Source organism: Cornus florida, unplaced genomic scaffold, assembly GCF_030987335.1.
Source record: "Cornus florida cultivar Cherokee Brave unplaced genomic scaffold, ASM3098733v1 CherokeeBrave_3.0.0_Hap2_Chr10, whole genome shotgun sequence".
Lineage (NCBI taxonomy): Eukaryota > Viridiplantae > Streptophyta > Magnoliopsida > Cornales > Cornaceae > Cornus > Cornus florida.
In genome coordinates, this window is record NW_026775580.1 from 97,310,106 (window position 1) to 97,330,287 (window position 20,182).

General features: G+C 35.4%; 3 protein-coding genes across 3 annotated transcripts in view; 2 read left to right on the plus strand and 1 right to left on the minus strand.

Moving 5' to 3' along the window:
- Positions 1–4,837, plus strand: part of LOC132276136 (MAP3K epsilon protein kinase 1-like) — a 38,761-nt gene extending 33,924 nt beyond the window's left edge. Inside the window, exons 22-24 of the mRNA XM_059777416.1 lie at positions 1,827–2,233; positions 2,771–2,885; positions 4,195–4,837. Of these exons, the coding sequence (XP_059633399.1) occupies positions 1,827–2,233; positions 2,771–2,885; positions 4,195–4,371 (699 nt within the window). The 3' untranslated portion in view covers positions 4,372–4,837. The remainder of the gene's footprint in view (positions 1–1,826; positions 2,234–2,770; positions 2,886–4,194) is intronic.
- A 1,318-nt stretch (positions 4,838–6,155) lies between these two features.
- Positions 6,156–15,742, plus strand: LOC132276137 (DEAD-box ATP-dependent RNA helicase 21-like). The gene is made up of 2 exons (XM_059777417.1): positions 6,156–8,529; positions 10,989–15,742. The coding sequence occupies exon 1, from the start codon at positions 6,310–6,312 to the stop codon at positions 8,428–8,430; it is 2,121 nt and encodes a 706-aa protein (XP_059633400.1). The 5' UTR covers positions 6,156–6,309; the 3' UTR covers positions 8,431–8,529; positions 10,989–15,742.
- A 257-nt stretch (positions 15,743–15,999) lies between these two features.
- LOC132279652 (uncharacterized) lies at positions 16,000–17,260 on the minus strand. Its single transcript, XM_059781678.1, has 4 exons — positions 17,198–17,260; positions 16,918–17,006; positions 16,476–16,754; positions 16,000–16,352 (listed from the first exon to the last, which is right to left on the minus strand). Exons 1-4 carry the CDS (start codon positions 17,213–17,215, stop codon positions 16,298–16,300), a joined length of 441 nt encoding a protein of 146 aa, XP_059637661.1. The 5' UTR covers positions 17,216–17,260; the 3' UTR covers positions 16,000–16,297.
- Between the last annotated feature and the right edge of the window lie 2,922 nt (positions 17,261–20,182).

The window sequence follows — 20,182 nt, forward strand, 5'->3', positions numbered from 1 at the left end:
ATCTTATTTATTGTTATCGTAGAAAGGTTGTGCAAACTGAAATATATGAAAGGAAAAAGCTACTACGAGGGTGCTCTCGCTTACTCAGCCTCTTGATCCAATGGCTATGAGAGTGAGGGCTTAGAGCGCATGTGCCCTTTTTGTGGACTTGCTCTATTTGAAAATGTTGCTAAGTTATTGAATCTACTTCTAGTTGGCACTTGGCAGGTAGTGTTGGTGTTTATTTTGTTTTTGTTTTCCTGTTTGATTCACAGCAACAACTTTATGCAAAGTAATGGCAAGGTGTTAGGTCTGTCCTAACAAGCTGCTAGTTGGGAATTTTTTTTTTCCCTGTGTTTCTATATATATACATGTAGATAGTTGTGTGTGTGTTTGTAGGAAGGAGAAGAGTTTGTCTTCTGTATTACAGCCATCCAAATGACATCTGGATAGTATAGTAACATCTTATGGATAGCTAGATTTCTCTTAATAACTTTACGAGTAGAAGAAATAAAAAGCTGATTGTACAAACAAAGAATCATGGGAAGCTTTGAATTTGATCTTCTGGGATGTGCCTGTTTCCCCTATTTTGTGGTTTGTTGCATTGATATTTTAGTTCTTCCTAGCATAATTTGTCATTAATTATAGCTTTCATTTTTTATTTTTTATCTTCTTATCTACTAATAATATATTTCCATTCACTCATTGGAATGTGGAATAAAATTTTAATACAAAGTAGAGTTTTAGTGGGTTTGTTTATTCCTCTGATATGTTGGACAATTTTCCCTGTTGACAATTCTCTTGTTGGACTTATTGACCTATGAAGCACAAATACATTTATGAGTACATATCTGTATCGTGTTTTTATACCGACACTTATCGGATACTAGTGGATGGTGTCTGATACTTTCTATCCCTAATTTGGAAGTAATTATTTTTTAAAAAATAAAAAATAAAATTTGAACACTTATCTGATGTTTTTCAGAACTTCGGTCCCGTATCCAATACTTTTCAGATACCTTGTGACACATGTTTTACAAGTCTTGAACATTAAAATATAACCTTTTGAAGTATAATATGATAGTGTCATTGTTTGAAAAAAGATTAGATTTAAAAAAGTATAGTATGTTGTTTGAAGTATAACCTTTTGTTTGAAGTATAATATGATAGTTTCATTGTTTGAAAAAAGTATAGTATGTTGGAAATATAGCCATGTCAAATTTAGTCCAACATTTATGTCTATGTAATGTAATTCTCGTTTTCATAATTTTTATTATGAAATGTTAGAAACAGTATATACCTACCTATATTAAACATAGGTGCGTATATATTTTAATTTACATATCTACAATTCTACATTAATATATTGTTGTGTTACTTTGTAAGAATCTGTAGTATTGCCTTATTTGTAGTATTTCATGTCAATATCCTATATACGTATCCATGCTTGACACGTGTTTGGTGGATGCTTACAAATCGTTCACCTTTCTTACTTGAAAGTTAGTTGAAGAGTGGAAGGTTTTAATGCCTATTGTATAAGGAACTTACATTTACAATTTTATCACTGTTTAACTGTCTAAGGTTCTTTTTTATTATTGTCATATGCACACATTAAGACTGATAATTATGATATTAAATAAACTAAAAAAAAAGAAGTTGCATATATGGATGTTTCCTCTTCTCTAGACTATAGTAAGTTGCTTTGTTTAACACTTTGATAAAAAAATTTGGGTATGTGTGTTTCAAATGTGGATGATCTACCTGTTTTTGTGCTGGTTTTTTAGTTATTAAGCTTTTCTAAATTGTCCATTTTTGGATAGTTTCTCACTGAAGTTCATTTACTGAAGGTCCTTAATGCACTGTTCAACCTCTGCAAGATTAATAAAAGGAGACAGGAACAAGCAGCAGAGAACGGAATCATTCCACATTTATTGCATTTCATCATGTCATGTTCTCCCTTGAAACAATATGCACTGCCTCTACTATGTGATATGGCTCATGCATCACGTTATTCTAGGGAGCAGTTAAGGGCTCACGGTGGGTTGGATGTGTACCTGAGACTACTTGAAGATGAGTTTTGGTCAGTGACAGCATTAGATTCTATTGCTGTTTGCTTGGCACATGACAATGACAACAGAAAAGTAGAACAAGCTTTACTGAAAAAGGATGCAGTTCAGAAATTGGTGAATTTCTTTCAGTGCTGTCCGGAACAGCATTTTGTGCATATATTGGAGCCCTTCTTGAAAATTATTACGTATGTGGTTTTTAATCTTTCATTTTAATTATATATTTCATCTGCATAGATTAAGGTCATATTTTTCCCCTTCAAGATCTTGATATTCTAGATTCAGCAATGCAATCAACATCACATTGGTGTATATGATTTGCATTGAAGAAGGGGATGCTTTCATCTGTGCTTTGGCCATTTATCGGCCAAAAAGAATAAATTTATTGAAATTGAATTTGATGGATGGTTGTTCCTGTCTGTCATCGTTAAGGTTCCCCCGTCGGACACACACACTACTCTGTGTCTTAATGGCTGTCCAGAACAGATTTGTTTATCATTTTGTCACCGTATGGTTGTATCAGTGTGTAGATCTCTAGATATCCCTGATTGATGCATCAAATGTGCACCATTGTGCCACTGATGTTGGAAATTGTTTAGAGCTGCTCAAATTATAATACCATCATGAGAGCTTATCAACGAAGCTTATTATCTGTGTCACGTTTTACAATTCTATTTCTGATATGCAAGTTTGAGAAAGTTAAGCAATAGATTGTTCCAATGCAGGAAATCATCTCGAATTAATACAACTTTGGCTGTTAATGGCTTGACACCATTGCTTATTTCAAGGCTTGACCACCAGGACGCTATAGCTCGTCTCAATCTGCTCAAACTAATAAAGGTGGGAACTGTGCTTTTGTTGTGCTCTTTTACGCTGCACATTATGCAGTTTATATTATTAACACTTGGTCTCTTGGAAATTCTTAGTGTATAAATATATTGACTGGTGTTGCTAGCTTTCCCTTGGTTGGGTTATGGGTTTTCGAGTTGCCATGGCTTGAAATTTTATTTGTGAAGCTCCTTCCCATCATTCAAGTTTGATAGTATACTCGGAGGGAACAAATAATTTAGTGTCGTGTAGGAAAAGTTAGTAATAACTTTAGAGCGTTCGTTTTTGTTTTCAGCAAATGTTATTTTATATAGGTTACCTAATTCGAAAAGGATATCGACATTTTGACATGACCAAATTGTATATATTTGATGTGGATCTTGATGAGCTCATGGTGGTTGAAGGATGTTCCTAGCAGTGAGCTCATGGTATTGAAGGCTGTTTCTAGTGGTGGTAGTATATGCTAAGCAACACCTTTGCAATAACTAACCTTTATGCTTTGTTCGGTACAAAGGATGAAAAGTAGATGGGAGGGAGGGTGGCATCCTTAGGGAAGGGAGAGTTGTCCTCTCTTTTTGTTTGGTTGACTAGAAGAGAAGAGCAGGATTTAATATTTTCTATTGTTTGGTAAGGAAGGGGAAAACTTTTTTTATATATTTTTTTACCATTATGTTCTCATTACCTATGCTACAAGTAAAAATTTAAATTCAAAAACATACAAGGAAAAATGTATATATTGCCCTGCAACTGTTTCACCTTCATAAAGAGTAGTTAATTGTATAATACGTACCTCAGCCAGCTTCGAGCGGGCTCGTGAACCGATGGTTGTGCGCAATTGTTATGATGCTGAGATCCATTTCAGACTCCAGTTTATTTGTTTATCAAGTCATTTGATGTTCCATCTTTTCCTTGGTGTAAAACTGAATTGCCCAAATAGAAGGCCATTCTGGATGAGGTGGTGGTGGGAAGATGTTTGTTGCTGATGTAACAATTGGGGTTCAAATATGGCTGAGTTCAGTTGAGTTGGGTTTACATACGAGGAAAAATGTATATCTGATTTATTATTGTTTGGTAGAGCATTGATCGAGTAACAGGGCTCATAAGATTTGATGGTATATGGTCAAGAAGAACCACATTTGCACAAGAAGATTGCATATATCTTTTAATAATAACTTACATGTATAATTGGGTGTTGCCAAGAATTTTGGTAGAAAGTTTTTTGCGTGCGTGTTCACCATTATTATTTGATGTTTCATTTAAAGTAATGCTAGCAACTGCTTTCTGCCTTTTATATTGCTCACTTTAAAGTTTATTATGTCAGGCTGTGTATGAGCACCACCCACGCCCGAAGCAATTGATTGTGGAGAATGATCTGCCTCAGAAACTTCAGAATTTGATTGAGGAGCGCAGAGATGGGCAGCGCTCTGGTGGACAAGTTTTGGTGAAACAGATGGCTACTTCACTGCTTAAAGCCCTTCATATCAACACTGTTCTGTAAATTCCGGTGCCTATATTACTTATCCAAAAAAAAAATTCCGGTGCCTATATATTTTCTCTTGAATCTGTAAATTTTTGTGTTAGAAGAAAATTGTAATTAGGTCTTCCCCCCCCTTTTTTTTTTACTTTTTTTGTTTTCTTTTTTGGTGTAATGGTTTTTCTTCTCTTTCCCCCTTTTTATGCTTCTTTTACTTTCCTTTCCGTTCATCTCTCTCCTTGCCGGTATGAAAGAAAAGTTTTTTGAAAATGTGTGTGTGTTTTTAAAGAAAAAAAAAAAAAAAAAAAAAAAAAATTGCTGTGGATATCTTCATGGCCGAAAAGTCAGCTGTTTATTTTTGGCTGCACTGAGCTGCTAAGATTGCGTCCGTGTTTTCTTTTATTCAGCTTCCAACTGTCTTCAACTTGGTTGGTTGCATATGATGTAAGTCTTGATACAATTATATAAATGTATACTTGTGTTATGGAAATTGTTTCTAGACTCATCAATTAGAACTTCTTTATGTATTTATTTGCCTTTTTTATATATTTTTTTTAATAAATTGTTTCTTGTGGGTAAATTTGTTATAAATATTCATTTATATTAGCAGGTGTTTATTAATTTACGATGGTCAATACTAAACACCAAAGAATATAAAATTGTTTTATGCTCTTTGTACCATTATCATTAAAAGAACAGCGTTAGCTATGATGAGATAAAAGAAGGAATAAAGAAATGATTAGAAAAATGTATAGAATAGAAAAAATAAAAAAGAAAACTATATTATTAAATTTATTATAGTACCATTTTGCTGTTACTCCATATTATTTTTTTTCCTTGTTTCCTTACTTTCCAATTCCCTCCATCAAAGCGAAGACCGCTTGTTTTGAATCAAGGGATTTGAATTTGGATTTGGGATTCTTAAGAATTTGGTTGTTTGGAACAGTGGAATTAAAAACGAGATTTGGAATTGATGACATTTCAATTACAGATTTTTTATCTGTTCAAGTCTTGTCCAAAAAAGTCAAAATTTGACATATTTTATCTCGTATTTAACCTTTATTTATACCTCTGCGGTCTTTCCAACCCTCTTGCCCGTATACGTCTCTGTATTCTTTCAACTAATTTGAATACTTCAAGTTGCATATCATGTCTTCCAACCCCATATTCAGTTTAGTTTAGTGAGTAAATAAGTTAATAGTAATGATAGGTAATGTGAAAGAGAGAACACCAAAAATTTCCGAATTTAATTTTGCTAAGTCACATAAGAATAAAAATAAATAAATAAATAAAATAAAATAATAATAATAATAATAATAAAAAAATCTCCTTCCATAAGTATAAATGAAAAGGAAAAAAAGGAAACAAAAAAAATGATGATTTCTCTTTCCTCTCACAAGCAGGAAACTAAAAGCTCTCCAAAATTGGATGGAGAGGGCAAAAGAAAATAATCACAAAACGAAAATTATGTATTTTATAAATTTAAATTTATAAAGTAAAAATTTATAGAACTATACAAATACAGTATTATCTCTACTTTGTATAAACCAATATTTATTATGTATAAATATAACATTATGTAAATGTTTATGATTAATAGATTTGTTACTAAGGAAATCTTTTTCTTTCCAATCCAATTTGTTCCAAACATACAGTTAGAATTCCATTTCAATTCCTTTTTCATATCCAAATCCCAAACCGTCTTGGACTGATCCGATCCGGCCCACACGATTCCACAATGCCTACTTGGGGCCCAAGAAACTTATATATTCAATATATAAGTTAAGGAAAGAAAAGAAATCCTCAAATAATTTCTACAACCTATAGGAAACAATCCTTGGCGTTGAGTTCTCTCTTCCCCTCCTGCAATCATCCAAGCGACTCTCACTCCCCTAGGGTTAGGGTTTGGGTTCAACTTCAAATCAAAAATCTGCATCTCTCACAAAGCCTACTGTGCATGAGATGGGATCGAAAGCAGTAGACTCCAACAACAAGCCAGTGTTTCTTACCAAGGCTCAGAGAGAGCAGTTGGCCCTTCAACGCCGTCAGGACGACATCGCCCAACAGAAGCGCCGTACTGAACTCCTCCGCCCCTCCTCCTCCTCTGACTCCCCCACCGCCAAACCCTCCGATCATGACCCCACCACCACCCGCCACCACCACCACAACAACCACCACCGCTCCTCCCGCGATTACGACCGCGACCGAGACCGAGAGCGCGACCGTGAGCGCGACCGTGAGAGAGACCGAGACCGCGATTCGGAGCGGCGGAACCGCGAGCGTGAGCGCGAGGAAGATCAAAAGGCTAGGGAGCGAGCCCGGTTGGAGAAGCTAGCGGAGAGGGAGCGAGAGAAGGAGCTTGATTCCATCAAGGAACAGTACCTAGGGTCCAAGAAACCTAAGAAACGGGTAATTAAGCCTAGCGAGAAGTTCCGATTCTCTTTCGATTGGGAGAACACCGAGGACACGTCTCGGGACATGAATGCCCTCTACCAGAACCCTCACGAGGCTCGTCTCTTGTTTGGCCGGGGGTTTCGTGCCGGCATGGATCGGCGAGAACAGAAGAAACTCGCTGCCAAGAATGAGAAGGAGCTCAGGGAGGAGATTCGGAAGAAGGATGGGGTTGAGGAGAAGCCGGAAGAGGCTGCTGCCCAGAGACTCATGGAAGAGGCTGCTGATCTCTATGATACTTTCGACATGAGGGTCGATAGACATTGGTCAGACAAGAAGCTGGAAGAAATGACAGAGAGAGACTGGAGAATTTTCAGGGAAGATTTCAATATATCCTACAAGGGTTCCAAGATTCCTCGGCCTATGAGGAGTTGGGCAGAGAGTAAGTTGGGTGCTGAGCTGTTGAAGGCTGTGGAAAGGGCAGGCTACCAGAAGCCATCTCCGATACAAATGGCAGCCATTCCTCTTGGACTGCAGCAGCGTGATGTCATTGGCGTAGCCGAGACTGGTTCGGGTAAGACTGCTGCTTTTGTTCTTCCCATGTTGACATACATTACTAGGCTTCCTCCTATGAGTGAAGAGAATGAGGCGGAGGGGCCTTATGCTGTTGTGATGGCACCTACTCGCGAACTTGCACAGCAGATTGAGGATGAAACAGTGAAGTTTGCACATTATTTGGGTATCAAAGTGGTGTCAATTGTTGGTGGGCAGTCAATTGAGGAACAGGGTTTCAAGATTAGGCAAGGGTGTGAGGTCGTGATTGCGACGCCTGGTCGACTTATTGATTGCTTGGAGAGGCGTTATGCTGTTCTGAATCAATGCAACTATGTTGTTCTTGATGAAGCTGATCGCATGATTGATATGGGTTTCGAGCCACAGGTTATGGGTGTCCTGGATGCAATGCCTTCTAGCAATTTGAAACCAGAGAATGAAGATGAGGAGCTTGATGAGAGAAAGATTTACAGGACAACTTATATGTTCAGTGCTACGATGCCACCCGCTGTGGAGCGGCTTGCTAGAAAGTATTTAAGGAATCCCGTGGTTGTCACCATTGGCACGGCAGGAAAGACAACTGATTTGATCACCCAGCATGTCGTCATGATGAAGGAATCAGAGAAAATGTATAAGTTGCAGAAATTGTTGGATGAACTTGGGGATAAGACGGCAATTGTGTTTATCAACACTAAGAAGTCTGCTGATAATCTTTCCAAGAATTTGGATAAGGCTGGCTATCGGGTGACAACTTTGCATGGTGGGAAGTCACAGGAGCAGAGAGAGATTAGTCTTGAAGGCTTCAGGACCAAAAGATACAATGTATTGGTTGCAACGGATGTAGCAGGGCGTGGTATTGATATTCCTGATGTGGCCCAAGTCATAAATTATGATATGCCTGGAAATATTGAAACGTACACGCATCGTATTGGACGAACTGGACGTGCAGGGAAGACGGGTGTTGCCACAACATTCTTGACTTTGCATGACACTGAGGTCTTCTATGATCTAAAGCAGATGCTTGTTCAGAGTAACAGTCCTGTGCCTCCTGAACTGGCCAGACACGAGGCTTCAAAATTCAAACCGGGATCAATTCCTGACAGACCACCTAGGCGCAATGACACGGTTTTTGCTCATTGAAGATGGTCCAACATCTATGCAATACTAGGAACATAGTTAGGTTGATAGGAATATCAGCACCTAGATTGTTATAATGAGAATACCAAAGGTCTAAAAGTGGTAAGCCATGACATTGTTCCCTTTCTTTCTTTCTTCTTTGTGCTATTGCTGCCATGCTATCACTAATTCTCAATTTGGTGGACTTTCATTCATATATTTGTCAAGGATTTCTCTCTGTCAATTTCTAATCTTCTTTCTTTTTTTTTTTCTTTTTTTTCTCCTTCCTGGTAGATAGTTTGTATTTGCTGATTTAAGTGGATAATTTATCTTTATTTAACTTTTATTCATTCTTATATATCTGAAATTTATTACCATCTTGCATCGTATGTTGGATACAAATTAACCTTTCTAACTGCTATGGTAGTAAAAGTGTGTGTCTAATCTGTTGTTGAATGTAAAGTTAAAATTGTTTGTCTATTGTTTCCATTTTGCTGTTTGGACTTCTGAATCATTAGCCAGAGGCCAGAGTTAACATAGTTCACAGTTGCTTTCAGAAAGCTATGTTTGGCTTTGTGTGCTTCAAGTATATGCCGCTCTGCTCTCATGTGCTTATCATGTAAGGCTGTGATATGGATCATTCTTCTCATTGTGACCCAATTTACACTATTTGGGTGCCCATAGTTATATTTCATATTTCGTTCTTTTGCTTTTTCCCGGGTTTTGTGGCTTCCAGCATAGATTATTATAGATTTTAATTTTGTCATGATGTCTTTCCATTACAAAAAGAAAATGGAGGTATATATAAGATGTCTTTGATACCACAGCGGCTATCATGGACAAAATTTATTATTGCATCACTATTGTATTTTGGTCTGCTGGTTGTAGAGTGATTTATTTTTGTGTTGTGTTGCATCTTGATTTTCATTCTCACATTCATTCCTCCTAGATCTTTTTATTTCATGTTGCATCTCGATTTTCATTATCGCATTCATTCCTTAAAGAACTAGTTGAAAATCCAATTTTGGTGTTTGCTTTTTCAGCAGTTCAAGCCAGTTTGAATAATTTATAAAAGATCAGAATGGTAGCATTATTTTCACTCTATGGTACTTTATGGAAACTAATGGTTTTTTTAGTTTGCTTATTACTTGGATTAACCAAGGCATGAGAGGTCTGTTGAATTATACTATCATGTTAAGAGTGGAATTTGATTTTTCTAAGAGCATAGTCCTTTCAACTTTTGGATTCGTTCTTATATGTGTCTATTAGAAGGGGTCATTTCTTGGTAAAAGTGGACAGGTTACAGAGAAAAGAGAAAAAAAGAAGACGACATTAACGTAATCATTTGACGATTCAGTTATTGTTGTTCGGTACTTCGGTTTGGAGGTCTTTTGACTTTGTGATTCATCCTATACTAGTGATAGTCAATGCTGCCAAGTGCACAACCACCATATCGACCGTCATAGGGTAATGATTATGCATGTAAAGCATATGGTTTCCCTTGTCGAATTCTGTAATACCCTCTGAATACTCGGGGTCTCCCCAGTATTACTATTGACCACCTGAAAGCTATGAAGAAACATTTCCTCACAATCTTCTTCTTCTTCTTTCCTTTGCTGCTTTTATTTTCTTCTTCTTCCTCCTTCTCTTCTCCTTTGCTTCTTATATTTTCCCTATCAGCCAATTCGGAGCGGTCACTAGAGGATTATGTATGTTTGTATGATTGAGGCTGGAATGTTGTTTTAAATTAATTTAGCAACTTTTTAAGTAATTGTTGTTTAAGTGCATTTTGTGGTCATTAATTAAAGTAAAAGGTAAACGTGTTTAAGCTTTTTTTGGTAACAACTTAAAATTCAGTGAAATGCATCAAAAATAATTAAAAGCTGAATAACTGGATTTTGGGATTAGACATGTGTATGGGTACATGTGGAGGCCGTGCGACGAGAAAAACTTCCATGGCTTTGGTAATCGTGTTTTATAAGTATGTTACCGATAGATGTTGTATTCATGCCTTTAAGATAGACCTGAAGTTTTTGAAGAAAAAGACATAAAATCAGCGAATGAAGGGGAGGGAAAGTGTCACCTACATAAAGTTATAGGCTCTTTTTTGAAACTAAGACTTAATTTTCTTTCTGCTCGAAGAATATTAATGTTCATTGCTTGGTCAATGATCAAGGCTCTAGCTGGCAAGTGCAAGGCCGTGAGTTCAAATCTAAGAGAGAGTGGTGGCCCAAGTCCATGATTTTTGGAGGGTAGCGCCTGTGTGTGTCTGGTGGTGTCTATAGCTCGAAAGAAACCGGAGATCCTTATAAGGAAAGGGCACTTTTATTAGGGAGCTGAAGTTCTCAATTATTAGCACTCTTTCTTGTTGGTTTCTAGGGAGAATTTGTAAATCCATGGAGAGATTGTCAATATTTAGAACTCTGAGAGTGTAGAGCCCTATTTGGCCTTGTGTGGCTTATGAGGGATGGGTTCCCCCTTTTGAATGCTTTTTAATACTCTTATAAAAATATAAGAAAAAAATAAAAAATCTGAGAATGCAACTTTGTGCTAAAGCCATTTTTTGTATGATTTATCATTAGAGCACCTGAAAGTCCCATGGTTCGAGGACACGGACGCGGCCGCCAATGCAGATGCTAACGCCAACGCTTTGTAATGGACTTGTCGCTTTGATTATCGCCATCATAGAAATTTCTTGACCTTTCAGATCATTAGATGTGGCGATATCCACCGATATATCAGTGAGTCTTGGATTTGGACTCGCCTCGGCTGGTATGGAGAATGATGCCCGAAACAGGTAAGCTTGTATTGTGGTTATTTCTGCTTGTATGTTTTCTTTTAATCTTTTTCAGTATTGAAAGGACACAAAGTTAACTTAAACTATTTCACTTTGTATCTATAACATCTAATCTACTTTTGCAACTTAAGAAAAGACCTAGAGATGAAATATGGCCATGATTGTGTGACCAGGTGTAGTTGTTAAGGATTTTAGCATCTTAACTTGGATGGGAACATTTAGCACACTGCATTTCCACGGCACTTCATTTTTCATCTTGATTGTCACACTAAATCCCATGTCACACTAAATCCCATGTCGCCATTTCTCCTTATCAGTACCTGATGGTGTACTTGTAAGGCTTCCTTATACCGTATTTTGCACCTGGATTCTGGAAAGAAACTTTGCAAGGTTTTCTCTCTCTTTGACTGGCATATTTAAATATTTGCACGGCTTAACATAAGATTCTGAATTTGGTCAGCGACGGTGGAAAAACAATCTGATGTTGGAAAATCTCTCTAACGGATGAACTTATCAAAAAAAAAAAAAAAAAATCTCTCACAGATGCAACAGCACCAGTCAAATGGAATTACATACTACAGTACATAATACCGATGTTGCTTTATGCCTCTTACGAGATGTCTGCAGATATTGAATGTGTTTGTTTACCTTCATGCTTAGCTATTATATTCCTGGAAATTGTCTACTAACATTAACTTCCCGCATTCCTTCACAAGTTCTTAATCAGTCATCCTTATGGTGTTGATGGCATAAAGATGATTCATTCTGTCATTAACAATGAAAGCAGTATCACTTCTGTATGATACGGCTTACTTCAGTAAGCTTTCTGGTAATCTTATTGGACCTTGGAGGATGTATAATCTTAAAGAGAGATCGGGCGATAATTTCTTAAGCAGGTTGCTCCAAGTATCAAACGTGAGGAACTAGTGCCAGAAAATCTGGTTGTTGGGAGTTTAATAAGATTTATCAGTGCCTTTTTACTTATCAAAAAAAAAAAAAAAAGATTTATCAGTGTCTTTTGACCTTTTTGACCTCATAAATTGTATATGAGCAACCCTTGATTGTACAATTTTTGCTTAAAGTTTTCAGGAATCTTGTGTGGGAGATCCCATTTGTCTTGCTGATGATATTAACTCTTTAATGTACCTCCCCTGAACATGGAGGTGGTGAATTTGTAATTTGATGTTTGGGAATAGCTCACTCCAATTTGATATCAATGGGTAGAATTTTTACTTTGATGCCAGGGGGATGTACTCATCTTACATGCTCTAAATTGATGAGCAGTATTTTGCATACCCAACTTAGGGATTACTTTAGGCATTGCCGTTAATACCACAGGCTGTAGTTGACATAAATTCCTAGATTGAACTTCTGTTTTTGTAAATCAAACACACGCCTTTGTCCCAACAGGACTTGAACCCTCAACTTATCATATGGAAGGAGGGAGGAGTTTGATGTAACAGTTATTTTATTATTATTTTTTATTGGCAAGCAACACACACACACCCTACTCACACACCCATTTTGTCTCTTTGGGGACTCTAAAGCTCACCTTTCACTTTGGGAGGTAGATGGTTAGGCCACAGGACCCTTAACAGTTATTTCATATTTGTATCATATGGATGGTAGGGTCATATCATTTGAGGTAATAGTGCTGCAAGTAACTAATGCTGTAAAAATAGATATAGCAAATGGTTTTTCTGTTGCTGCATGTGTTAGGTGTTAGGCTTTCACAACGTTACCTTTGATGTGTCATGGGTATAAAGAGGCATGCTGTAGCTGAATGCTTCTTTCGGTAGGAAGGAAGAAAATTGGATGGAAGTGATAGAAGAAGGGATGAATGAGCCATCCCTAGAGAAGAGATTATGGTCTTTCCTCTTTTTGTTAGGTTGGATAAAAGAAAAGAGAAGAAAATGACAATTTACTTTGATCAGTAGGATAGAAGGAAAGAGAGATTTTTAAGTTGTTTCTACCATTAAACCCATCATTTACTTTATTTGTGGGATTTGTTAAATATTTTGAAGGATGATATAGGAATTTAAAACTTCTATAATAGGCTCAATTGTATTCTCTCCTCTCTTCCGCCCATATTTGGACGGATGAAAATTTGTGGAGGAAGGATGACGCATCCATCATATTATCCTTGCTTTCTTTATATCATCTCTACCGAACAGGGAAGTTTGTTCCTTCCTTACTATTTTCCTTCCACCCCACTTCCTTCCTTCCTACCGAACAAAGCAGAAAACAGACATTCTGATCAAACAGAGGCTTCTGCAATAGGTGCAGGGGAGTAGTCATGCAGATAGCGAATGTTGAAGCCATTGAGATACTTGTGGAATGATGTAGCAATGTTGTCAAGATCCTTCGGGGACATTAGAAATTAGAAACATGCAGTCAGGTGCAGTTGCAGTTGCAGTTGCAGCAACCTGTGCTGATTAGAAGTAAATCAGACATGGTAGATAGGCTAAACCTGCTGAGAGGACTTGGCCACAGCAAGCAAACCATGAGCTAGACATTGCTTGGGTGTAAAGTGAATGCACGCAAAGTAGTATAGTAACAGTCCCTAACAAAGTGACTGCAGAACTTAGACGAGGAGGCACTGCATTACTTATAGATGATCGATCAGTACTACTCTGCCTTAAAAAAATAACAGTAGGGGTGGAGCACTCACATCTAGTTGTAGGCCACTGGTCCGGATTAGCAAACAAAATCAGAATAATATAGTTTAGGCCTCGTTTGGTAACCATTTATGTTTGATGTTTAATTTTTAGTTAAACAGATTTGAGGAAAAAAACATGTTTGATAATATTTGTGTTGTTTATAAATAGTTCTAACACTCTTAAAGTAGCTCCAGGCATGATTTTGCAAACACCAAAAGGATGTTTAAACCATTTATGTTAGGGAAATACTGTAGCGGGATGCTGGAGCAAAATGACACTAGCGGAGATAAAATCATTGTAGCGACTTTTTTATGCCAAATGACAAACCAGTTCAGTTCGCCTCAGCTTTGCGCCCTAGATCAAAATCGTTTCTTACTCAAAGCCAATCTCTTCCACCATCTGTCGCGATCTCCTCCTACATCTACCGCAAGCTCCTCCAGCGGCGAGAAGAACTACTTTGCTATTTTTCTCTCTCCTCCAGGAGGTTTGTTCTCTCACTTTCATCCTTGTTGTACGTAGATCTTTCCAGCTCTACACTATCTTCTTCATTGAGTTGTTCCTCGGTTTCTCACTCTTTTTCTCTCTCTAATTTCTTCTCCTCTGTTCATCTTGCATTTAGTTCTACTTCTTAAGCTCACTTCATCACTGATTGTTGATTATTTTTAAACTTGCATGTATTTTTATTTATTAGTTTTAATCTGATCCATGTATTGATATATTGCCATAGTGCTGTGTAGTATGTGCTTTGTTGCTTCTGCTTGCTTTTCATGTAACGGAGAACTGGATGGGCATTGAAGTTGTTGGCATCGTCTTGTTGCCTTTTAAATTGGTTTATGTTACGTTGTTGAATCCATATTATTGATTATATCATTATTTTTTCTTCAGCTTCAGTACATTAATAAATTTCATTCCTAGTCATACATAAACTTAAAATAGAAATTTTAATGGCAAATCTATGAATTTAACCAAACATTCATGATCAAATTCATTAATGTATTTTAAGCCTCTGGTTGGAATTTGATACCTTAATTCTAAAATGCACCTCGTTTGGTGAAATTAGTGAGAAACAAGCAGACAAGGCCTGTATATCATTGTCTTTTACTCCTTGCAATGAAAACTATTTGTTTTAACAGAAGTTCATTTCAATAAGATTAGCTTAATCCTCTTTCATTCTTTAGCCATGTATATTCTTTTAATTATAGTTTTGACCCTTTTGGGGGTTATTCTAAGCTCCCTTTCCAAAGGTGGGTTTTTTTTTTTTTGATAAGTACTCTCTTTCTTAATTTGTTATGCGTATTTTACCCTTACCAAACTTGGTTTTGGCATCCAATGCACTTTTGATTTTTGAAGATGTCAAGGGTTTCAATTTAAAAGTAAATTCAGTAGATGTTCCACTCCATGTTTATTGGTGATATCTTATTTAAGTGACTGAGACTTGCTTTGAAGTTGATGGGTGGCTTTATATTGGTTGGTAGGACACAAGAATTGCTCTTATTTCAGTTTATAGGTGGGGGGAGAGTACTGATTGCTGAATATGCGGGTCATGTGAGTCTTTACTCCGTAATTGCACTCAAATGAATTTGCATGTCATGTTCAGACCCTTTTGTGTGTGTGTGTTTACTACGTATGCACTAGTTGTGTCTCAGTCCAACTATGGCATTCCTTCCTCCTCACGGATCATTGATGCTCCTCAGTTCAGACACCAGTCTAACCAATAAGTTGTGATGCTAGAGACTTCAGTTGACAATTCCAATTCCTGTATCGGGGCATTACATATTCCTAGATGTGTGTGATGTTTCATTTGTACAATAGAGATAATTCAATTAACAATTGTTTTGTTTTGTTTTGTTTGCTTATAATTCAGTTCTATTTGTGACTATGATTGGTTTAAAGAGCCAGAGGTCTCAGATGTCACTATAATACTTCTTAGTGGTGTGGTTGCTTTTGTTCAATGCACACTAGTTGTACACTGTTATTGGTTCAATACCTTTTTTGGTTCAATCCAACTCTGGTATGGCCTAAGAATAAGGTTGAAATTTCCATAAATTTTATACACTCTAGTTAAGAAAAATAAGGGAAAATAATAATAATAATAATAATAATTTAAAAATGGTGGGTGTCTCCTTTTATTTAAGAAATCAAGTAAATACAAGGGATTGAAATCACATTACCCTGTTTAGAGTTAGAAATAACAAGCAATATGTACAATGACATTACAGCATTCAAAGCTGTTGAACTGATGGGTTCTACAAGAAGTCTGCAACGCAAGGAATAAAGATAACAAATGCTGAAAGGCAGTAGTAGTAGTAGAATATGAAATGCTATTTACAATGAGACACCCCCCCTCTTCCTCAACACACATCAGAAAAACAAACAAACTCATATCATCAACTTTCAATGGAAGGCAGCATTGAAATGAAAACCCTAGCCTGGCTCAGTTTCTGCTTGTACGGACTCCAGCTGATTTCAATGTCTCAACATCTCGAGAGCTGCATCAATTTGTAGAAAAATGTTTGTGTATTAGGTCTTGATGCGATATGTTGTATGGGTGTTATGTTCTCGTAATAAATATGTATGATTTATGAGCGCGTTACACCTAATTATGTACGTACCGAGTGAAAGGGTCGGGGCGCATAGAATCACGGAGGACCTGGTGGTCCTGGATGCGAGCCACTTTCCTCAAGAAAGACTTGTTCACAAACTTGTCTGCAGAACCCACCACAGCGTCCGGATTGTCCACCTCCTGCATCGATTCCCTCCTCTTCTTGTTCACTTTAACCGCTGGGGAGTGAACCAGTTGTTGCTTGGCCGTGTGCGCACCAATCGTCAAGGCCACCATTATCATCCCGAACATCATGTAGATTGGTGCGAACTCACCCCTCAAAGAGCTCCTAATTACCGGATAACAACTTCACTTTCATATATATGATTCATATATTTATATATGCAGGTTCTGGATGTCAAGCTAGGGTTCAAAATCGAAAACAGCCAGCTCTCGCATTTTACTAGTATATATTTATTTATATTATACAAGTCATAATCAAGATTACTAACCTTGGCTTGTCATTAGCGTGAAAAGTTTCGGCAGCGGTTGCATATGACCGGTTACCTCTCAGTCCATTGACCATTGATCTCCAACACCTCTACATGAACCAATGTGTATTAATTAATAATAATGAAATTCAGAGAATGTTTCCGTGATTTGTATTTCGTAATGCACTGGATCAATCCAGTACATTAACGTAACAGTAACAGTCACAGATTACAAGTGCATTGGAGAGAATTTTAGTTAAAAACTGAAATGAGATTCTGGGAAATGAATGGAAGTGCTCACCGTTGCTCTCAAAGCCATACTCGTGAAAATATAAAGAGAGATCGAATTAAAAGAATTGTCAAACAGAGAGTGAAAGTTTGGGGATGATTAAGTGTGTGTATATATATATATATATAAATATATAGAGAGAGAGAGAGAGGGTGGTTCAGGTGGCCAGAGAGAGAGAGAGAGAGAGAGTAACAACAGCCGCGATGGGGTGGTCCAGGTGGAAGATTGTACTGACTTGTAGGAGGGATAGAGGATATAGTCTAGGGATGGACCAATCTTTGCGCTACCAACGGCCACCTTGATTTGCGGTTATAATGGGATTACTTTTATTGGAGTATATAGCAACTGTCCGTTAATGGTTCATATGGTTAGTTTTTCAGTTTTGAATTTTTCCAACTACAGAGAGAGAGAGAGAGAGAGACATTCTCCTGTGAACTATTGTGTTTTGCAAATAATTATTATTAATTTGTTGAATTATTTTTATTATGTTTTCCCTTATTTAAATATTAATTATTTTATTTATCTTAATTTTATTATTAGTATCAATTTATCATAAAATAAAAAGATAAATAGATTTGTAACTATTATTTTCTAAAATGATGAACTTATTACTAAAATTTTATTATTTATAATAAAAGTTATTATAATATGTTTAAACTTTTGTTACCATAGAAAAATATCTTCTTTTTCATATAATATATTGATGAAAAATTAATAAATTTCTTAAATAAAAAATACCTTCTTTTTCATGTTATATATTCATTAAAATTTTAAAAATTAATTAATTTAAAAAAAAAATTATACTAAAGATTTTTATGTAAACAATTAATTAAAAAAATTAAAGGTAAATTTATGCAAAGTTGATGGAGAATATATCATCAAATTAGTATGAATTTTTTTTTATATAATTTATTTAAATAAGAAAAGTATATTAAATGTAATTCAATAAGAAGGGATATTATTGTCATTTAATGTTCATTTTGAAATTTGTCAAAATCTAAAATCGATCTAAATCTTAGTAAAATCGTTCATTTGGTAGAATCGGAGGTAAAATTGGTAGAATTGGGAGTAAAATCGTACAATTCTACACAATTCTACAAAATTGGTTGTTTTGGCCTTTATTTTTGGGCTGGTTCCTTTATTTTTGGGTTGATTTCTTCCCGGCTACAAAATAAAAGAGGCCTAGCCTAAGTATAGTATACAAAGTTAAATATTTATTTTATAAAATATAAATTAATTTTTATTAGTGGCAGAAAAAGAAATATATATATGTATATATATCAATTATTTTGACCATGCAGGCCGATGCTCCATAATATTTTAATTATAAAAAATTAAAATGATCAATTATATCTTTTTTTTTTTTTTTTTATAAGTAAAAATGATCAATTATATCCCAAGGATGCATACTCGTGGCTAACATGTTGGGATTAAGTCACATCAATATCAATTATTTTTCATTAGTGGCAGAAAAAGAAATATATATATATATATATATGCATATTATCATGCAGGTCGATGTTCCATAATATATTTTGTGTTTAATTATAAAAAAATTAAAATGATCAATTATATCTCAAGGATGCATACTTATGGCTAACAGGTTTAGGCAAATTTTGGTTTCATGATCAATATTTTCATTTGACTAATTTTTTTAAAAAAAAAAATGAAGGCTTATCATATATATTAAAAATTAAATAATTTAGAAGCTTAGAAGACTTGCCGGATATGCCAGCCAAGGTATAATTTTGTAGTCTAAATTGATAGTATAATGACATTGAGTTAATATGTGGTTCATTAATTTTGTTGTGCTAACTCTTAATTAATTTCATACTTGTGACTAATAAGGTCACATATACCGTAACAATTGGATTGGTGGACAAAAAGGTCTTTTTATTTATTTACTTTTCAGGAAAAAATGCCCCGGGGGGACTGCATAGAGTTAAAAAAAAAATTCCTTTTGATATGTAATTTTAGTTTTTTGGGGATGGATGAATTAGGATTTGGGATTTGTGAACTCATGTTATTTTGAAGTACATTTTCTTTTATATATATTCGGACTTTGGAATATTGTTAGGATTTGAAATTTGTGAACTCATGGATATGTAATATTGTGTGTTTTGGATTTATTTTTATTATATTTTTCACATTTTATTATTTAAGAAGTTAGTTTCAATTATTTTTTTACAATTTGATAAAATCTTACTATTTACTATCCAATTTTTCGATTCCGATTCTACGGAGCCCAAAACAATTCTGCGAAGAATCTCGATTTTAACAACCTTGATTGAAATGAGGATGTTGAAATTGAAATGAATGAAAGACAATTAATTTTTTTTATCAGGCATATAATTAACAGGAACAATTTTCAAAAAATTTGTGGAAAATACCATTTCGTACTTTGATCCATGACAGTTAAAAAGAAAATATTATGTTTTACCTAAATTGTCTGTATTTTTACTATAAGAGAGCAAAAAAATCTAAATAAAAATTACCTAATAACCATTTTTCGCTCTTTTCAAGGAATAAAAGTAATTTAAGAATTTAAATAATTAATTTTGAAGAGTAAACTCACTTTATTTAGAAAGATAAAAAGGGCATAATTGTAAGTTTACGTAATTTAATTTTATCAAGAAAGCAAAATTTTATGGGAGAACGAATGGTTATGGAAAGTAACTTTTTCTCAAATTTTTTATTTTCTTGCTATCCAAATTTTTAAATGTTGAAGAAACATAAGATCATAGAAGCCTATAACTCTTATAGAAAGACGCCATTTTTTTTTTTTTTTTTAAATTAAGCTAATTTTATAATAAATATATGAAATAATTACATAAGCTACAGCTTGGGCGGAGCATGGTGGCCTAGAGGCCCAAAAATCATTACTACCTTTGCTAAAGGTATTGGTAAATCAATGGAGCTCTCCAACTCAACGCTTATGGTTTTTTTTTTTTTTTTTTTTTTTTTTTTTTTTTAAATTCCCATGCTAGTAGATTGTTA

Bases quoted from the DNA above. Each gene is read 5' to 3' on its own strand.
- LOC132279652 (XM_059781678.1), bottom strand. The intron at 16,755-16,917 runs GTTAGTAATCTT...TCCGGTAATTAG, and splicing joins CACGCTAATGACAAGCCAAG to GAGCTCTTTGAGGGGTGAGT. The intron at 16,353-16,475 runs GTACGTACATAA...AAATTGATGCAG, and splicing joins CGCCCCGACCCTTTCACTCG to CTCTCGAGATGTTGAGACAT.
- LOC132276137 (XM_059777417.1), top strand. From the start codon at position 6,310: ATGGGATCGAAAGCAGTAGACTCCAACAACAAGCCAGTGTTTCTTACC.